The sequence below is a fragment of the Lathamus discolor genome, chromosome 19, assembly GCF_037157495.1.
Source record: "Lathamus discolor isolate bLatDis1 chromosome 19, bLatDis1.hap1, whole genome shotgun sequence".
Taxonomy (NCBI): domain Eukaryota; kingdom Metazoa; phylum Chordata; class Aves; order Psittaciformes; family Psittacidae; genus Lathamus; species Lathamus discolor.
In genome coordinates, this window is record NC_088902.1 from 5,669,412 (window position 1) to 5,686,839 (window position 17,428).

At 50.0% G+C, this 17,428-nt stretch overlaps 2 protein-coding genes across 6 annotated transcripts in view; one reads left to right on the forward strand and one right to left on the reverse strand.

Moving 5' to 3' along the window:
* Nucleotides 1–233: 233 nt before the first annotated feature.
* Nucleotides 234–14,058, reverse strand: ETV7 (ETS variant transcription factor 7). Its single transcript, XM_065698642.1, has 8 exons — nucleotides 13,540–14,058; nucleotides 4,430–4,547; nucleotides 3,975–4,139; nucleotides 3,599–3,706; nucleotides 2,598–2,789; nucleotides 1,907–2,049; nucleotides 1,459–1,559; nucleotides 234–1,034 (listed from the first exon to the last, which is right to left on the reverse strand). The coding sequence occupies exons 1-8, from the start codon at nucleotides 13,543–13,545 to the stop codon at nucleotides 917–919; spliced, it is 951 nt and encodes a 316-aa protein (XP_065554714.1). The 5' UTR covers nucleotides 13,546–14,058; the 3' UTR covers nucleotides 234–916.
* Nucleotides 14,059–14,064: 6 nt separating this feature from the next.
* The window catches only part of KCTD20 (potassium channel tetramerization domain containing 20), a 30,200-nt gene continuing 26,836 nt past the window's right edge, over nucleotides 14,065–17,428 (forward strand). Inside the window, exons 1-3 of one of the 5 annotated variants that reach the window (XM_065698637.1) lie at nucleotides 14,184–14,187; nucleotides 15,202–15,305; nucleotides 16,387–16,422. In XM_065698637.1, the coding sequence (XP_065554709.1) occupies nucleotides 16,409–16,422 (14 nt within the window). In that variant the 5' untranslated portion in view covers nucleotides 14,184–14,187; nucleotides 15,202–15,305; nucleotides 16,387–16,408. The other 4 variants (XM_065698636.1, XM_065698629.1, XM_065698634.1 and 1 more) reach the window with 4 other exon arrangements.

The window sequence follows — 17,428 nt, forward strand, 5'->3', positions numbered from 1 at the left end:
TGGTTTTCCATGAGGAAGCCTTGGATTTCCCCAGTTTCAGGCCTTCAACCAGCAGGAAGTGGGATTTTCAACCTTAAACAGTCCCAGTTTTATTTGCTCAAGGAAAAGCGATCTGAAAATGTTAGTGGCTGGTTTTGGATTTCACACACACTCACGGGGCACTGACAGGGCCAGGGGGTGGCTGGAATTCCTGCTTCTGACTCCAAGCAAATAACCACATTTCTGACCATGAGTAATGTTCATTACTGGCTGTGTTTCTCTTCACATTACTTACACAGCTGGTTACAAACAGCAATATAGAGGGACAGGAGTTAAAATGAGACCCAGCTTAGGGCATCCATGCAGCCTGGAGCTCCAGCCAGGCCCGATCCAGACAGATGGTGCAGCACCATCCCACCCTTAGCCGCAGGAGCAACCCCACAGGACAGTGGGACTGCAGCCTCTGCAGTGGAAGTCCATTCTCAGACTGGGGAAGTGGCTCAGATCCAGAGCAGCGTGGTCAGGCTTCGGGTCACCACTCGCTGCAAAAGCACTGGGGTAGATGCTCAACCCAAAACACGTGCTCCAGTGCTCTTTACTCAGCACATCTCGCTGCAAGAACGCTCTTTACCAGCAAGTTTGAACCTTAAAGACAAGCAACCGAATTTACACAGCAAAAATGTCAGGCTCCCTCCTCAAAGGACAGAAAAGCGAGCAGGAGACAAGCCGGTGTTCTCCTGCACTTTGGGGCTGAGGGACAACTTCTGCATGTGTTTTGCTGATGAAGCCCCAGCGATGTCACTGCTTTGGCTCAGGGTGGGTTTTGAAACGTAGGAGCAGCTCTGTGGCCTCGTGTCCAGGAGATGCCAGAGACACCAGCATGTCCCAGCAGAGCACAAGTCTGTGATGCACTGCAAGTGCCACCATCAACGGCTTCCTATGGTGAAACCTCCAGTGGGTCTTCTTTCAAGTCTTCCTGGTCCTCGCTTTCCTGCTCCAGCTGCTCCACCTTGCTGGACCTCTCATGGATGATCTCCCCAGGAGTCTTCAAAAACCTGTAATACATTTGCTGAATGGCTTTAAGAGCATGTCCCAGCCCCAAACCAGGCTGTAAACCCTGGAGCTCTTGCCCTCATCAGCTGAGCTCTGGAGCTCGCCAGAGGTATCTGCCATCCTTGGCTTTGCTAAGCATCTCAGCTCTTGCTTTGCACCCAGCATGCACCAAGCCTGGAAGACAAAGCTCAGCACTTACCAGTCCAGAGCTGGCATTTTAACTCCAAACCAGTCCCAGGCAAGCAGCCAGCACTGAAACCAAGAGGCTCCTGGCTTATTTTCACCCCTCCCTCTGTCTGGAGGTGAACTTCAGACCTGGTGTCACTGGGATCTTGCTGGATGAAGCAGCTGCCAACATCTGGAGCCCATCACCTTCGCATGCCCCATCTGCAGTGCCCCAAGCAGCTCTGAACTGCTCCAGCTCACCTGAATAACAGCTTCTGCCCTGGCTCCTTTTTGATGATGTTGAGTTTGTAGTAATGTCTGAGCGCCCGTGACATCTTCTCATAGGTCATGTTCATCCGGTTCTGGAAGGAGAAAAGAACTGGGAGGTCTGTATAAAAGCACTGACACGTGGCTTTGGTCTGTCTGCAGCAGGACCACACATGGGACATTTGAGGTGGTTCTTGGGCACTGTAAGCTGCAGCATGGGTCTTCAACCCAGCCTTGCTCCTGGGTCCATATCCATTACAGTTTGCTTCCTAGGGGATGAGAAAGCCTCCCTCCTTAATCATCAGCAGGCTGGCATCTCTCACTAGCTCTGCACCCACTGTCTCACCCTTCCCAATCTCTGCGCCATCAGCTCTGGAGAACGGGTCCTGAAAGCAATATGCAGAAGCCCAGGAATGACAAATTGGTTCCCAACTGCATTTACCTTGTGGTTGCCCCAGAGCTGGGCAAGGCCGTTTGGGTTCACAACCCGGAAGATCTTGGCTTCCTTATCTTCCCACTTGATGTAAGGCTCATAGCGGCTGTCAGAGAGGAGCTGGTACACATAATCCCACAGCAACCTGCAGTCTGAGTGTTGGGGGAGAATAAACAGGCACAGAGCTCCCACTAAGGCTCCAGTGAGGGTCAGTCAGCAACAGAACTGCACGTGCTAGCAATGGTAATAAAGAAAAGAGCCCAGAGCTCATGCACAGCACTTTTCATGATGGATTATTTGCATACAGGAAACCCAGAGAGGGGCTTTGGACAAGTGAAATAGGGACAGGCCAAGGGGAATGGCTTTAACCTGCCCGAGGGGAGACTGAGCTGAGCTCTTAGGCAGAAGCTGTTCCCTGTGAGGGTGCTGAGGCGCTGGCACAGGGTGCCCAGAGAAGCTGTGGCTGCCCCATCCCTGGCAGTGGTTGGAGCTGGAGGAGATTTAAGGTCCCTTCAACCCAAACCAGTCTGGGATTCCATGATCTCAAAATACTAACAGGAACTGCAGTTTTTCAGGTGAGGAAGCTGAGGCAGGGCAGCACCCACTGCCGCATGGAACAGACCGAGGTGAGACAGATGGGCAAACAGGACAAAGCACAAGCTCATTGCCCCCAGGAACCAGGGCATAAATTCATATTTACCTGCAATTCTCCCATCCACTGGGGCTGACAGGGCTGTAGGAAAAGAGCAGATGGCATCTGCCCTGCAGCTGCCCTCCAAGCTGTGACAGGAGAGGTTCAGTGGCCCTGCAAGGCTGCAGGACATGGGCTGTTCTGCACAACCCAGGCAGGAGGAAACAGCCATTGGAGCAGCCTCAGCACTGCAGCCTGTCCCTGGGAATAAAACAAAACCAAAGCAACCCTGTGGTGCATCACAGCAGGTCCCAGGAGATCTTCCAAAGCTCCAAAATCGGTGAGAAGGGACAGCCCAGGCTGGTTATCAGCCTAGAGAGAGGACAGGGATTCTAAGGAAAACCTGGGATTTTCCCAAGGCAAGAGCAGCAGGAGGTCTAGGGGAATTAAAGGAGATGCCAAGGAGGGTGAGGAACAGATACAGAAGAAAAGCTGGAAGAGGTGAATGCACCAGAATACAGACTCTTGTTCTGTAAATTGTTGTGGAGGCTTAAGATGAACTGACAGCTGAACTGACAAAAGAACTGAGGAAAACCCTCCCAGAACCACCTTAATGCAAAGCCACTTCCGCTACAGGCACACATAAGCCTCACTGGCCCTGACCAGCCTCACCTGGGCCTCTCCTCACTGGCCCAGAAGCTCTATTTAAGCTCAGCCCTGGATCCCCATTCCTTTCCCAGCTATGCTGCAGGAGGACTGGTTTCTGCTTGGTTATCAGCCCTCTCTGGTCCAGATCTCAATCTATAGGTAGGCTTTCTAATGTAGCTACAGCCTCACCTGGCCACCATGGATCTACCTAGACCTGATCTGACCAGACCTGCACCATTGCTAAAAGCTTTCTTGATGACCTGGACTTTGTTGGACCTGGCTGCCACCTCCAGGACTGTCCTGCTACCCTCAGATAGGATGGGATGGGTTCAGCAGCTTGAGCTTCAAACCCCAGATGCATGCAACCCACTGTAGCTGAGGACAAGTTCTGCTTGACGGACAGCTGCCATTCTCCATCATACCTTTCTCTGTGCTCCTGGCTTCTCTGAAGGGTGAGTTCAGCAAAGGGCTGCACACCAGAACTCTGCGTTGAGTCTTAATGTACTGGAGTATTTCATATAGCACATCACCTGCAGGGAAGGGAAGTCTGCTCAGGTGACCTGGCGTTACAGTCTCTCTCAGCTGATGTTGTTGCTTAGACTTCTGTGCCACAAAGAGGTTGTTTGCATCCCAAAGCATTTACAGCCCAGACAGACTAAAGGCAGAGGGCTGTCCTGGTCTCCAGCACCCAGTTGGCCAGAGCTAAAGCCTGCTGGGACCCATCCAGCCCCTCTCAGCATATCACAGCTTGTGCTGTACTTGGATGGGCCTCAGAAACACCCTTGCACTCAGTCTAACCTGAGCTTGGAGCTCGATATCTGAAGTCATCCTTGGTGAGGATGCACAGGGCTTTGCCGTTCATTTCAAACTTGCTGTCATCAGCTGGCCGAAGGGAGAACTCTGCCTCAGCCCATCTTAGCCAGTGGATCACGTCGTCCTTGCTCCACAGGGAGGGCTGGATTCCTGAAACCAAGGGCATCTTCTGAAACAACTCAGTCTGCAGCTCCAAAACTGCTGGGGGTGGCAAGGCAGGACACTGGTCCTTTCTATCACCAAACTTTCCCTCTAGATTAAGAACTCAAGTCGAAAGCATCCCAAAGAGAGAAAATGAACCCTGACGACTGGTGGATCTTGTGCCCCTTGACCACAGGGAATGGGCTCTGGGTGGGACACCACGGCTGTACCCACAATATTCCACCCTGTGGGAACTTCTGGGGTTTTAAGCAGCATCGACTTGCTCAACATCGACTCACTCAGTCCGCCTGGAAGCGTGAAGATCTCCCCCTCGCTGCTGGGTGGGTGCCTGGCCGGGGATGGGGCTGGTATTGAAGCTGTGACAACAGAGCTGGGAGAGCCGATGGCTGCTTGACCCTGGGAAAAGAGATCAAACACATCAGTGGGGGGAATTCCCAGCTGGTCCTGCCTTTGCTTTGGATATGGCTCCACCACAGTAAATACTGCTCCAGTTATCCATCTGGTTTCTCACAGCAGCATGATGTGCTGTGTGCTGCTCTTCCACACTGGCTCTAGGTCCTTTGTCAGCCCCAGGATGAATCTCTGGTTGCCCAAGTAGCCAGAGATCCCTCGCTCTTTAGCACCATTCCTTTAGTACGTGCCCTCATCCAGGCTCTGGATGTGGGTTATGCATCCCTAGAGCTCCATGGCTGCAGGTGTGGAGAAGTGGCTAACAGAGAAAGGTCACGTTCCCATCAACGAGCTGAAATAGAACATTTGTTTAGAGAATGGTGCAGACTTACTAGCACCAGATAATGAGGAACTGAAGGACACCGGCAAACAGCAACATGCTATGACCAATCACAGCCAAGGACACTAAGCGATAAGTGCATGAGAAGGAGGATGGTGGGGGGCTGCACGGTGTAGCTGCAAAAGTGTAGAGCTTACGCAATGCCTTTTGTGCCAGAACCAATCAAGTGCCTAGTATTTGCATATTCACTGTTATATTAACCGAAGGTAGAAGCCCAATAAACGAATCGTGCTTATTGATCACAATGGTCGTGTTGATTCCTCCCTGCTGCAACAAGTTGGTGCCCAAACTAGGGACCCTCTTGCTGTTGCTTGACTGAGTGAAGAAGACAGCTGGAACAGGAGGGGAGCGGACCGATTGGAACAGGAACCCAGGTACCTTTAAAGGCTGGGAAGACAGCAGGGATCGGGAAAGCTCTGAAGAATGCAGCCCTCGGAAGGCAAAGAACGCTTCGCTGCTGGCAGCGTCGGTTCCGAAAGCCTGAGCAAGATTTTACTTGGCTCGCCGCCCGTATTTCGTCTGCCTCCTGGTGAGCTGCACTGGCGCCAACATCTTATGAGTTGAGAAAAAGTTGAGTAATAACTGAGTAATAATGGATAGAGAGGCAGCATATGATTTATTTAAGTGCTTCTTAGAGAAGCGGCAAGTGGATAAGGAATTGGACTTAACGAAGGGATTAAAGGCTCTGTTAGAATACGCGAGAGAGTTAGGTTGTTTCCGAGATCCTACCGATGTATTTGATCCACCCGAATGGAGGAAGTTTGGGGATGAGCTTTGGAATAGAGTGTTTGATGATAACAAGCAAGCAAAAAAAAAAAAAAAAAGTGCTAAAGACTGGAGGACAGTTATTAATTGCCTACATAAGTATGCAGTACTTCAACTCTTCCGACATATCCTCTCTGCGAGAGGGATAGCGTATGATGAAGCTATGCTAAAAAGACTGTTGCTCTGGATTAAGGAGAAGGACTTAATCCAGGGGGGTGGAGAAGCCTTTGAGCCTGGGACTTGGGAAAAAATCGCTAAGGAAGAAGTCTCTGTTTTATGGATGTTTTCAGTCCTTAAGGTGAAGGGAGCAACCTTTAAAGAGACAGACTTAAATTTAATGTTGAAATGGTCGAAGACGCATTATTCAGAGACTGATGAGCCTACCGTATCTGAGGTCTCTTTGTGGAATGGTGCACGAGTTAAGTTGTGGGACGCAGCCACAAAAGGCAGTGACACTGTGAAACATTTGTTAGTCATATTTTAGAGACGTTAAAGTCAAAAAGTGAGATCGTGGAACCCAGTGTCTCCCCCACCCCTGGCCACCCCTGAGCCTCTGCCAGTTGCTGCCATGTCTGCAAAGACTGAGGACAGAGATGAAGACAGTCTTTTTGACCCGGGCCCTATTGACCCCAAGAAGGAGCCTGTGCGTGCTCATCAGGCTGCTGTTGCTGCTCCTGAGGTTCTGACGCCTGTTAATTCTGATGCTGAGCTGGATGGGCCTTTTGACATGGAGCCGGAAAAGAAGCCTAATTTATATCCCCCAGATCCTCATGATAGATGGGCAGCTGTAAAGGGAGAAGCGAGATGGGTGGGGGATGCAGATGTATTGTGTGCTTTCCCTGTGATGTATGTGCTGGATCAAGACCCGTGGTGGGAAGGTTTCTTGTATGCCCTTATCAGGGGTATCGGGCGGACTGTGGCGGACTGTGGACTTAGGGTCCCATATACAACTCATTTGATACAGTCTCTCTGTGATACTCATGTACTAGAAGTTAGCAAATATGTCTATGATTCTATTGATGCTTGGAAACCTTTATAGATATTGCTGGCCACTTCTTCTGACATAGGCTGGCCACCTGTGTCAGAATGAGTGTGCATTTTGATCAGTATAAAAGCCCAAGCCTCATGCAATATGGGGGAGGCAGAGCCTCTGCGGGGACGCGCGCTAGGGCTGAGCCTGCCGCCTCACACTGCGATGATGCTTGTTGGAGCTGGTTTCCTGATAGTCTTCACAGAGTCCTTGTGCCACGTTCTGTACGTGGGACTGTGTAGTGGGAGTAATGATTGTCTGGATTTTGTGTTTCAAATATTGTAATTGTGTGGAGTGTGCTTGTGGGATCCCATACGTATGTGTGTATGTGTGTGTGTGTGATGAGGGCAGATGGTGTTCTATGTATTTCTTTTTGTTATTGTGTTCATGTAAAAGTTTTTAACAGGTAGTGGTTTAACATTTCAGGCAAGAAAGGGTTAATGCAAAAGTGCGGTTGCTGACAGGTATTTATGGCTGCTGCTGAAGCAGGCAGGCAGCTGGCATTTGATACTGTCTCCCACAGCATCCTCATAGATAAGCTAAGGAAGTGTGGGCTTGACGATCAAGTAGTGAGGTGGATCGAGAACTGGTTGAAAGGAAGAAGGCAGAGAGTTGTGGTCAATGGCGCAGAATCTAGCTGGAGGTCTGTGACTAGTGGAGTTCCTCAGGGGTCGGTGCTGGGACCGGTGCTGTTTAATATTTTCATCAATGACCTGGATGAGGGAACTGAGTGCACCCTCAGCAAGTTTGCTGATGACACAAAACTGGGAGGAGTGGCTGACACACCAGAGGACTGTGCTGCCATTCAGCGAGACCTGGACAGGCTGGAGAGTTGGGCGGGGAGAAACTTGATGAAATTTAACAAGGGCAAGTGTAGAGTCTTGCATCTGGGGAAGAACAACCCCATGTACCAGTACAGGTTGGGGGCTGACCTGCTGGAAAGTAGTGAACGGGAAAGGGACCTGGGGGTCCTGGTGGATAGGAGGATGACCATGAGCCAGCAATGTGCTCTTGTGGCCAAGAAGGCAAATGGCATCTTAGGGTGCATTAGAAAGGGAGTGGTTAGTAGGTCAAGAGAGGTTCTCCTCCCCCTCTACTCAGCCTTGGTGAGGCCGCATCTGGAATATTGCGTCCAGTTCTGGGCCCCTCTGTTCAAGAAGGACAGGGAATTGCTTGAAGGAGTCCAGCGCAGAGCCACAAAGATGATTAAGGGAGTGGAACATCTCCCTTATGAGGAGAGGCTGAGGGAGCTGGGTCTCTTTAGCTTGCAAAAGAGGAGACTGAGGGGTGACCTCATCAATGTTTACAAATATGTGAAGGGTAGGTGTCAGGATGATGGAGCTAGGCTTTTTTCAGTGATATCCAGTGATAGGACAAGGGGCAATGGGTGTAAACTGGAGCATAGGAAGTTCCACGTTAACATCAGGAAGAACTTCTTTACTGTAAGAGTGACAGAGCACTGGAACAGGCTGCCCAGGGGGGTTGTGGAGTCTCCTACACTGGAGATATTCAAGGCCCGCCTGGACAAGTTCCTGTGTGATGTACTGTAGGTTACCCTGCTCTTGCAGGGGGGTTGGACTAGATGATCTTTTTAGGTCCCTTCCAACCCTTGGGATTCTGTGATTCTGTGATTCTGTAGCTGCTGCCCAGCAGGCTGCTGTTTGTAGCCGTGCAAAGCAGGGTGAACAACTTTAGAAAAAAGGTAAAGTTGCAGAGCACAGGTAGACAAATGCGAATCCAGGTGATAGATTGGAAATCTATTCAGAGAGAGGCTCTGTCAAACAATGATTTTGATTGTTTGCAGGCGTTGCAGGAAAAGATTCTCGCCTTTCCTGTTAAGTACCAGATTAACGCTCAAGGTCAGGCAGTAAATGCTGAAATGTCTCCCTTAAATTGGAAACTGCTATCTCAGTTAAGGCAAACTGTTACTTCTACAGGCATTCAGTTTGAACCCACTAGGCAAATGTCATATATTTGGGGAACAGATTTGCTGTTATATTAAAAGTATTGTGAAATTAATCCTCACCCCTTCGCAGTTGTTGTTACGGAACACGTATTGGCAGAAAGCCTGTCAAGAGGCGGTTGCAGTTCAGCCAGGCCAGGGAGATCCCCTGATTGGGGTGCAATTACAACACCTGATGGGAATTGGGCAGTTCTCCACTAAGGAGGCTCAAGTCCAGCTAGGTCCAGAATTGTTAAAAGAATCTATGAGACTAGCCTTGCGAGCTCTATCACAGATTAAAGATACTACTGCAGCTCCTGCCTACATGAAGGTGACACAGAAAAAGGACGAGCCCTTCAGTACCTTTGTGGATAGGGTAGCTGATGCTATAAGGAAGTCAGGTACTCCAGAATACATGCATGGTATTTTACTGCGTCAGTGTGCAATACAGAACTGTAATGATGCTGTGAGGCATATACTTGTTCAGTTACCTGCAAATGCCACTGTAGAAGAGATGTTAGAACGAACGGCACGGGTACCTATGGGGCATCAGACAATGTTGATTGAGGCGGTAAAAGCAGGGGGAGAGGCAATTCAAAAAAGTCATTCGCAAGTATTAGCGGCCTTGGCACCTTTGCAAGCCACCGGTATGGTCAAGGGTCCTCGATGTTTTAGATGTGGTCAAAATGGGCACATGAGAAAAGATTGCCACCACTCGGTTTGGTGCCCTAATTGTCAAATGGATAACCATTGTGCTGCTACCTGTCGACGTAAACAGAACCTGTTGGGAAACAGGCAGCGGAGCGCCAAGACCCGTTGCACGATGATCCCAAGCATGGGTACTACAGCCCCTGCGCCTCAACGTTTGTACGCAGCAAATCAAACTCCATCGCCCTGCAACCAGCCACCGCCGGCAGCCTCGGAATGGACTTAGCAACTGCAGCAGATACTACCTTATATGATAAGACCGTGTCATTGCTCTCTACCGGAATATATGGTCCCCTGACTTTGGACAATAATAAGCCTATAGGAGCCTTGCTACTGGGGAGATCATCATCCGCATTGAAAGGACTATTATTCATTGTTCCAGGTGTCATCGATGCTGATTATATGGGTGAAATTAAGATTATGGCAAAGACTGACTATCCTCCTCTGCATATACCAAAAGGCACACGTATAGCACAACTTGTGCCCATTTCGCAGTTAATATCAGGGGCACATCAAACCGTTCATGGCACCTGTGGTTTTGGATCTACCGGAGGACTCGCCCTATTTTCTCTATCAATGGCAACCCGCCCAGAGATTACAGCAATATTAACTTGGGGAAATCACTCGATAACTTTGACTGCATTGCTTGACTCTGATTCCGATATTACCAGTTTCTCTGAGTAAGTGGCCATCCGCTTGGACGTTAAAAGAAACATTCACACATAACAGATGTTCAAGAGCGGATTTCCTTAACATTGTATACGTTAAATTATCTATGTATCTTTGGTGATGAACAAACTCCAGCGCAAACAGAATGTACAAACAGATGTACAAACAGAAGCGCAAAAGATAAAGCCTTCTTTTAAGGCGTACTATCGAGATCCTAATACGGGTTTGTGGCAGGGACAGGCAGAAGTAGTATATCTGGGCCGTGGTTACACCTGTGTTTCTGCTCCTGCAGGACCCTTGTGGGTACCATCCAAGTGACTAAGACCGGCTGTTGCAGAAGCTCCAGTGACGGCGTCTCCGAGCTAGTGTATGGACCCTGACTCGCAGACCCGGGGGGAGCGTCGCTTGCGCCGAGCGCTACAGCCACTAATAGAAGAACTTAACTCCTTAGTCAACACAGAGCTTTCATTGAGCACGGTTGCCCTCCTAGATCCGGTCCATGGCCACAGGCATATAGTGGTACAACTGAGATTGGTGATACAACAAGTGCTTCGATAACTCTGTAGTTTTTGTCATCAGTGTGACCCTACAGTAGAATTGTATTGTGGTGGTTGTCAGTCTATAAGGCATCTTCGCCAGAGTTGGCTGAAACAAAGACTTTTTGTATAGTCTGTCAAAATAACTTTTATGTAACCCGCTTATAGCGCTTTGGAAATATTTAGCTGATTTTAGAAAGTACAGATTTTGAGTTACTCAAGTTATTTGAAAAATCAAGGTTCGCTTCATAGAGCTGCATATACGTTTGCTTTACAAGCTGCTTCGCTATTATAGGACTCATAATTATAGGGGGCTTGTTGCTTTGTTGTTCTTTGCAATGTTGTTCTGCTTGTTTACAGTGACTCCTGACTCAGTCCTTATTCCTTCATAAAGAAAAAGGAGGAATTGTGGAGAAGTGGCTAACAGAGAAAGGTCACGTTCCCATCAACGAGCTGAAATAGAACATTTGTTTAGAGAATGGTGCAGACTTACTAGCACCAGATAATGAGGAACTGAAGGACACCGGCAAACAGCAACATGCTATGACCAATCACAGCCAAGGACACTAAGCGATAAGTGCATGAGAGGAGGATGGTGGGGGGCTGCACGGTGTAGCTGCAAAAGTGTAGAGCTTACGCAATGCCTTTTGTGCCAGAACCAATCAAGTGCCTAGTATTTGCATATTCACTGTTATATTAACCGAAGGTAGAAGCCCAATAAACGAATCGTGCTTCTGATCACAATGGTTGTGTTGATTCCTCCCTGCTGCAACATGCAGGGAAGTAAAAGATGGAGCCAAGCCTGGCAGAGCCAGGTGCCTGTGCTGGTTCCTGTTTCCTGGAGCACCCTCAGGTGCTTGTTGGATACCTTAGGGTTAAGGAAAGCCCTTCAATTCTTTAGAGTCATTAAAATAAAGTAAAACTGGTAATAGTGCTTAGATTTTTGTCTTAATAACACTGTATGAAGAGACCTCTAACTTTTTCTGCAGGGATCATTTGGGCATAAGTGGGAATAGCCATCCCACGGTTTAGGGAGATGTCTGCTCATCTTGCTCACATGCCATGAAAGCCCAGAACCTCAAGAATTACTCCTTCCTCTTGGTTATTCATTAAAGAGCCCCTCCAGCATCACTGAATGGGGAAGATGGTCTGTGCTGGGAGGAGAAGCAGCCCTATCAGCAGCAGCTCTGCTTCCAGATCTCATCCAGAGCATGTGAGCCAGGAGGGAGCTCTCATCCTTTCAGCCCCATCTAGATGCTGAAATACTGCTGCCAGCCAAGCAGATAATGATTTGCCTCAAAAATCTATTAATGGGAATCCCAGCAATTTCTCAGCGTCATTCTCCGGAAAATTAAGAGTTTTGCCTACAAAGAGCATTTTCTGAAGCTCCAACACCCGCTCAGGTGGATGTTTGGAGGCTGTCAGAGCAGTCAGCGCTCCTCAGTGCACAGGGGGGTCAGAGGAGCTGAGCCGCCCTGAAAATCAGGGCTGAAGAACATCACAGTGTGCAATGGGAGAGCAGATGGTGCCAGATGTATTTTAAATGCAGAGCTGGTGTCCCCAGAACGAGGAACACAGGAGCAAAGTGCTTCATCTTCTGGGGAAAACACTTCACCATCCCCTGCGCTGGGCACTGGTGAGGCTGCACCTCAAATCCTGTGCTCAGCTCTGGGCCCCTCACTACAAGAGAGACAGTGAGGGGCTGGAGCAGGACTAGAGATGGGCAATGGAGCTGGTGCAGGGCCTGGAGCCCAAGTGTGATGGGGAACGGCTGAGGGACCTGGGGGGTTCAGATGGAGAAGAGAAGGCTCAGGGGGGACCTGATGGCTCCCTACAAGTGCCTGACAGGAGGATGGAGCCAGGAGGGGCTGGGCTCTGCTCCCAAGGAACAAGGGATGGGACAAGAGGAACCGGCCTCAAGCTGCACCAGGGCAGGTTTAGATGGAGCTGAGGAACAATTCCTGCCCCAGAGGGTGCTCAGGCATTGGAACAGGCTGCCCAGGGCAGGGCTGCAGGCACCGGCCCTGCAAGTGTTCACACAGCGTGGAGACGAGGCCTCAGTGCCATGGGTTAGGGGTGGCCTTGGCAGTGCAGGGTAAGGGTTGGACTGGATGGGCTGAAAGGGCTTTTCCAGCCTGGTTCATTCTGTGATTCCCTGTGATCCTTCCAGCAGGAGGAATGTGGGAGTTTGGTGATGGGCAAGGGGTTTTCTTCAGCAGGAGGATGAGTGTGACTCAACTCCCTGCTAGCAGGGAAGTGACTGCTGCCTGGCTTGAAGGTTTAGCAAAGCACAAGCAGCTCTGTGACACACAGAAAACCAGTGAAAATCCAGTTTAAACTTTGAACAGGAACACAAGAGACCTTTCGGATTCATTCTGAGCAATAAGGTACAGGGAAAAGTCAAAGTGAAAGAAATTGGTGGAGTATTTTGCCTAAAATGTCTCTAATAAAAGATATTTCAGTTTCCTCCCATCTCTGTGCCTCCTTTACAATAAGGCTTACAATAAAAACAGAACAAGTGTTTGGTATTTTTCCTGCTCCTAAAGATTTCTAGGGCATAAGAGATTCCTTCTGAGTTTTTAGTACTTGATATTGATTTTTATCATTTTACACCAGTTTCCTGCTCTTGCTTTTTTTCCTGCTTTGCTGCTTCCACATGGCAGCATTTCCTTGCTTTGTGAGGAAGTGTTATCCTTGGAAAGGTTTGAGGGGGGAAAGCAAAGAAAAGGGGATGAAAACGACCCCCACGGTGTGTGAGAGCCGCTTTCTGCTTGGTCCCAAATGGGGGGTATGGAGCACACACACACACACCCCCCCCCCCGCTTGCTCCGGGCTCCGTGAGGCCATTTGGAGGAGGATGGGGGTCACCCCGCCCCCCAGCATCAACTTCCAGCCCCTACTGAGGGTGGCAAACCGGGGATGGAGGGGGAAGGGGGGGAAGCTCTTACCTGCATCCCCGGTGGCGGCGGGCGGCCGGTGCCCACCGCGGTACCCCCCGGTGTCCGGCGCGGGCGGGTCCCTTCCCTGCGGCTGCTGCGGCTTCAGCGCGATCCTTCCGGGAAACGAAATCGAAACGAGCCGCAGCGGCGGGAGGCAGGAGAGCGGCGGGGCCAGCGCTCGGGGCCCGGGGATTCCCCCCGCCCCACTCCCGATGCTGCTGCCTCGCGTCTCCTTCACCACAGCCGCCGCCACTTCCGACCGGGGCGTTTGGGCGCCGTCCGCTGCCAGCACCGGCGGACCCGGTTCCCCCAGGGTCCCATCCAGCCGCAGAGGAGGGAGCGCTCCCGGGACGCTGCCGGGGGGCAGCTCGAATAGCCGGTATCATCCTTTGTCCGCACCGGGAGCGGGCCGGGCGGGACCGGGTGCCCACTGGGATGAAGACCGGGACCGGGCCGGGAGCACGGACCGAGGGTACCAAAGCACACGCACCCACCGCTCCACCGGCAGCTCTCGGTTCCCATTGGCCAGCCGGCTCTGACCGCGGAGCCAATCGGAAAGCTGCCCGGAAAGGGCGGGGCTTAGCGGCGGGACCCCGCCCTCCGCCAGGCGGAGGGAGCGGCCTCGGAGGGGACGCGGTGAGTGAGGCCTAAGGGCGGGTGAGGGGCGGCGGGGCCTGCTCGGCTTTGTGCGGGTGCTCGGTCTTCGCGGGAGCCCCTTCTGGCTCTCTGAGCCGGCGGGGGCTTTAGAGGCCTTCCCGGGTCCTCTCAACGCTTTGAGGGTGACTCCTGGGGCCGCCGGTCGTGCGCTGTGTCCGCGGGGACTGAGGCCCGGAGGAGGCCTTTGGAGCTCGAGGAGGGTTCCCCCTCCTCTGCGAGCGCTGAGGGGTGTCTGTGGGGCTCGCGGTGGCCCCGCTGTTCTGTCTGGGCTCTGGAGGGGCCTGTGGGGCTGGGCGGAGGTGGAGGGAGACCTGCCCTTCTGTGGTGTGGGGCGGGGGTCTTAGTGTGCACTGAGGGGGTGCCTCCAACTGCCCCGTGTTTGCTTGGGGAGGGGCCTTTGGGGTCTCTCCTGCACTGCCCGGCAGGAGCCTGGACCTTCCTCCTGGACTGTGTGAGAGGCCTCGGGGCTTGGCTTTACCCAGTGCTCCCTGGTGAGGCTGCTACTTGTAACCACCACCGCCAGACAGGAAGTACCCTCCTCTCAGGGTGCTGGTTGGTCACACTGCCCTCCTGTGTGTAGGCTGGGGTTGGAGGCTGGTGTATTGTTACTATGTACGGTTTTAGGTTTGAATCTACACCTTCCCTTTCCTCCTTCCTATCTGGCCCTGCTGTGGTTTGAAAGGGAGCATTCTGAGGGGTTTTCCCGTATATGGGTGCAGTAGGTGAGACCTCAGCCTGCCTCTGCTCATAGGCACCTTTTTGTGTGGTGCCTTTCCCTGCCTCTGATCCTGCTGTTGGATTCTCTGTGTTGTTTTCTCAATGGCCTTAGGCCCTTCAAGGAAGGGGTAATGCTAATGCCAAGTTTTGGGTATAAACCTGGGAGGCTCAGAACACACCTCTGCAGGGAGAGTGTTTTGAATGTCTTTGCTGCAAGCACAAACCCTGTTGTTGCAGTCAGTTATGGCTTTAAGGCATAAAATTCACCTGTGTTCCCTGTGCCTGCCTTATCCTCAGCCTAAAGTCACGCTCCTTCCTGCTGGCATTGGACTCGCAACCTGTGAATCGGAAGGAGGTTGTGTCTGGGGGATCAACAGAGAGGCTCAGCTCTCCCTTTTGAGGTGTGTCCTTGTTTACCCTGGTGCTGGCGCTGTGACACTGTACTGCTGACAGTCACCTGGATTTAAGAGTTATAAATACTTCTGCCCTCAGTTCACTCAAGCACTTTCAGTGATGTAAGCATCAGAAGAGTGAATTATTGGGTTCAAAAACTGTGGCTTAGTCTGTAGGCAAAGCTGGTTGTGAGAGGTGTTAGTTATTCTTCACACTGGATTTATACGTGCCTTTGTTACAATGGAGTGATTGTATTTAGGGTAACAGTCACCCTTTAGTAAAATAGACTTGATGCTGTTTATAACCTGTTTGTACTTATGTCACTTTAAAACATGCTCTTTTGCAAAGCAGGCTGTACAAGAATTGCTCATGTTGTCACAATTGGCTTTATCTTCTATAATAATATCCATGTTAGAGGCTCTTCTATGGTCTTATCTTGTGGTTGAAATAGAGCAGTTTGTCTAGACTAATCCTAAGTGAAGCTTGTGCAGAAAACTGTGTCCAAACCTAAGCTTTTAAGAACAGGTTAAAGTTGTGCTCTCATGGAGAAAGGTGTGTGCTGAATTGGCTAAATTGGTGTTTGTTTCAAAATGAGTTATTTGCAGCACATAAGATCCTTTTTGATCTCTTTCAGTACTGTCTTTTGCAGCTAGAATTGGGGGGGGGAGGGGGGAGGGAGGTGAGTTTTCTGTTTGAATTGGGCTTAAAAGGAGTGATCTTTCTGGTGGGAGTTTATCACATAATTTTGGGGGCGCTTTCTGTAGCTATTCTATGTAGAGTTGAGTGAATCTCATTGAGTCCAGTCAAGCTGCAGGTGTCTACCTGGGAGCAGTTGTAGTGGAAAGGACTAAGCTGGTTATTTTTGTACTTCTCAACAGGTGCGAGAAGTTACAGCAAAGACATTTGAGCTGTTTGATATAGATTACATGTACCTACACGCAGAGAAAGTGATTTGGGTTTGGGGGTTTATTGGGGTTGACTTTTTTATCTGGAAAGGTTTTTTGACAGTTCTTTGAGTGGAAGGTAAGGTAGTAATTCCAGAGCCTCAGAAGTAGGAAGCCTCATTGCTGGACCTAATTGTGCTAACAGAGATGTATCGTCTGAGATCCATATGGATGTGACCAGGTTTGTTGGATGTGTCCAGTATAAAATAACTCAATGTTACACTTTATTTTCCTGTGCTGCAGACATGGCCTTACCTGAGCTATACACAGCAGTCATCTTTGTTTCCTTCCCCAAAGTGTTTTTAACCATCAGAACTGATAAACCCTCTTACTTCAGCTGATTTGATCACAAATCCGATCTTCCTTCAGTCTTTTTGAGGTGCCTTCACATCTCAACCTTCAGCCTTCTCAGCATCCAGGAGGTTTCATAATTACCTGCTTTAAGTCTTCTGGTCAGGCTGTTGTAAGCCTGGTTTTTATGTGGTCATTCAGTCTGTCTGTACAGGCCATGAGAAGTAACAATCACATCTGGGTTTATTAGTTGATGCTTTCAGCAAAGTTTGGGGCATGCTGGGATGTGTTTGTCACTCAACCTCGTCTTGAACTCATTCCATGTGCCCATGACAGGCAGCCAAGTGTTTAGTTCACAGTGTAGCAGGGTAGTCAAATGAATACAAATCAATATTGTATAAAGTATAAAGTAGTACTTTTAACTCCACTTTATAAATACCTGAAAAGTCCAAAGTAGAAAATTTGGGTGTAAAGAAAGTTTTGTTTATTATTATTATTATTATTATTATTATTATTATTAACTTCACCCTTTGTAATGAATTTGCTGTCAGACTTCATACTGTATAGCAATTACCACCACCTTTGTCCCCTTTTGCCAGAAGCCGTGGCCATAAAGGAATATTGGCCAAGGAGTAGACGGATGAGGTTCTGCATTAATAATTGCATCACACATTGCAGTGCTGTTAGGACAGTGACTTTGTGCTGGGAGGCTGATTCAGCAGCCAGAGCACTGAGAGAAGAGCTACCTGCAACAGCACGTACCTGGGCAGGCTCTTGGTTACATGTTCCTGCCAATGCCAGTGTCAGACATTTCCTCCTACTAGAAAGTAAAATCCTGTCTGACACATGCAAAGTGACTCTTCCTGACACTTGGAAATGTGCTCTGGAACCGCTGC

Coding starts and splice junctions, on each gene's coding strand:
- ETV7 (XM_065698642.1), bottom strand. Junction 4,140..4,429: donor CACGCTTCCAGGCGGACTGA/GTGAGTCGATGT, acceptor CCTTGGTTTCAG/GAATCCAGCCCTCCCTGTGG. Junction 2,790..3,598: donor AGCCAGGAGCACAGAGAAAG/GTATGATGGAGA, acceptor TTTTATTCCCAG/GGACAGGCTGCAGTGCTGAG.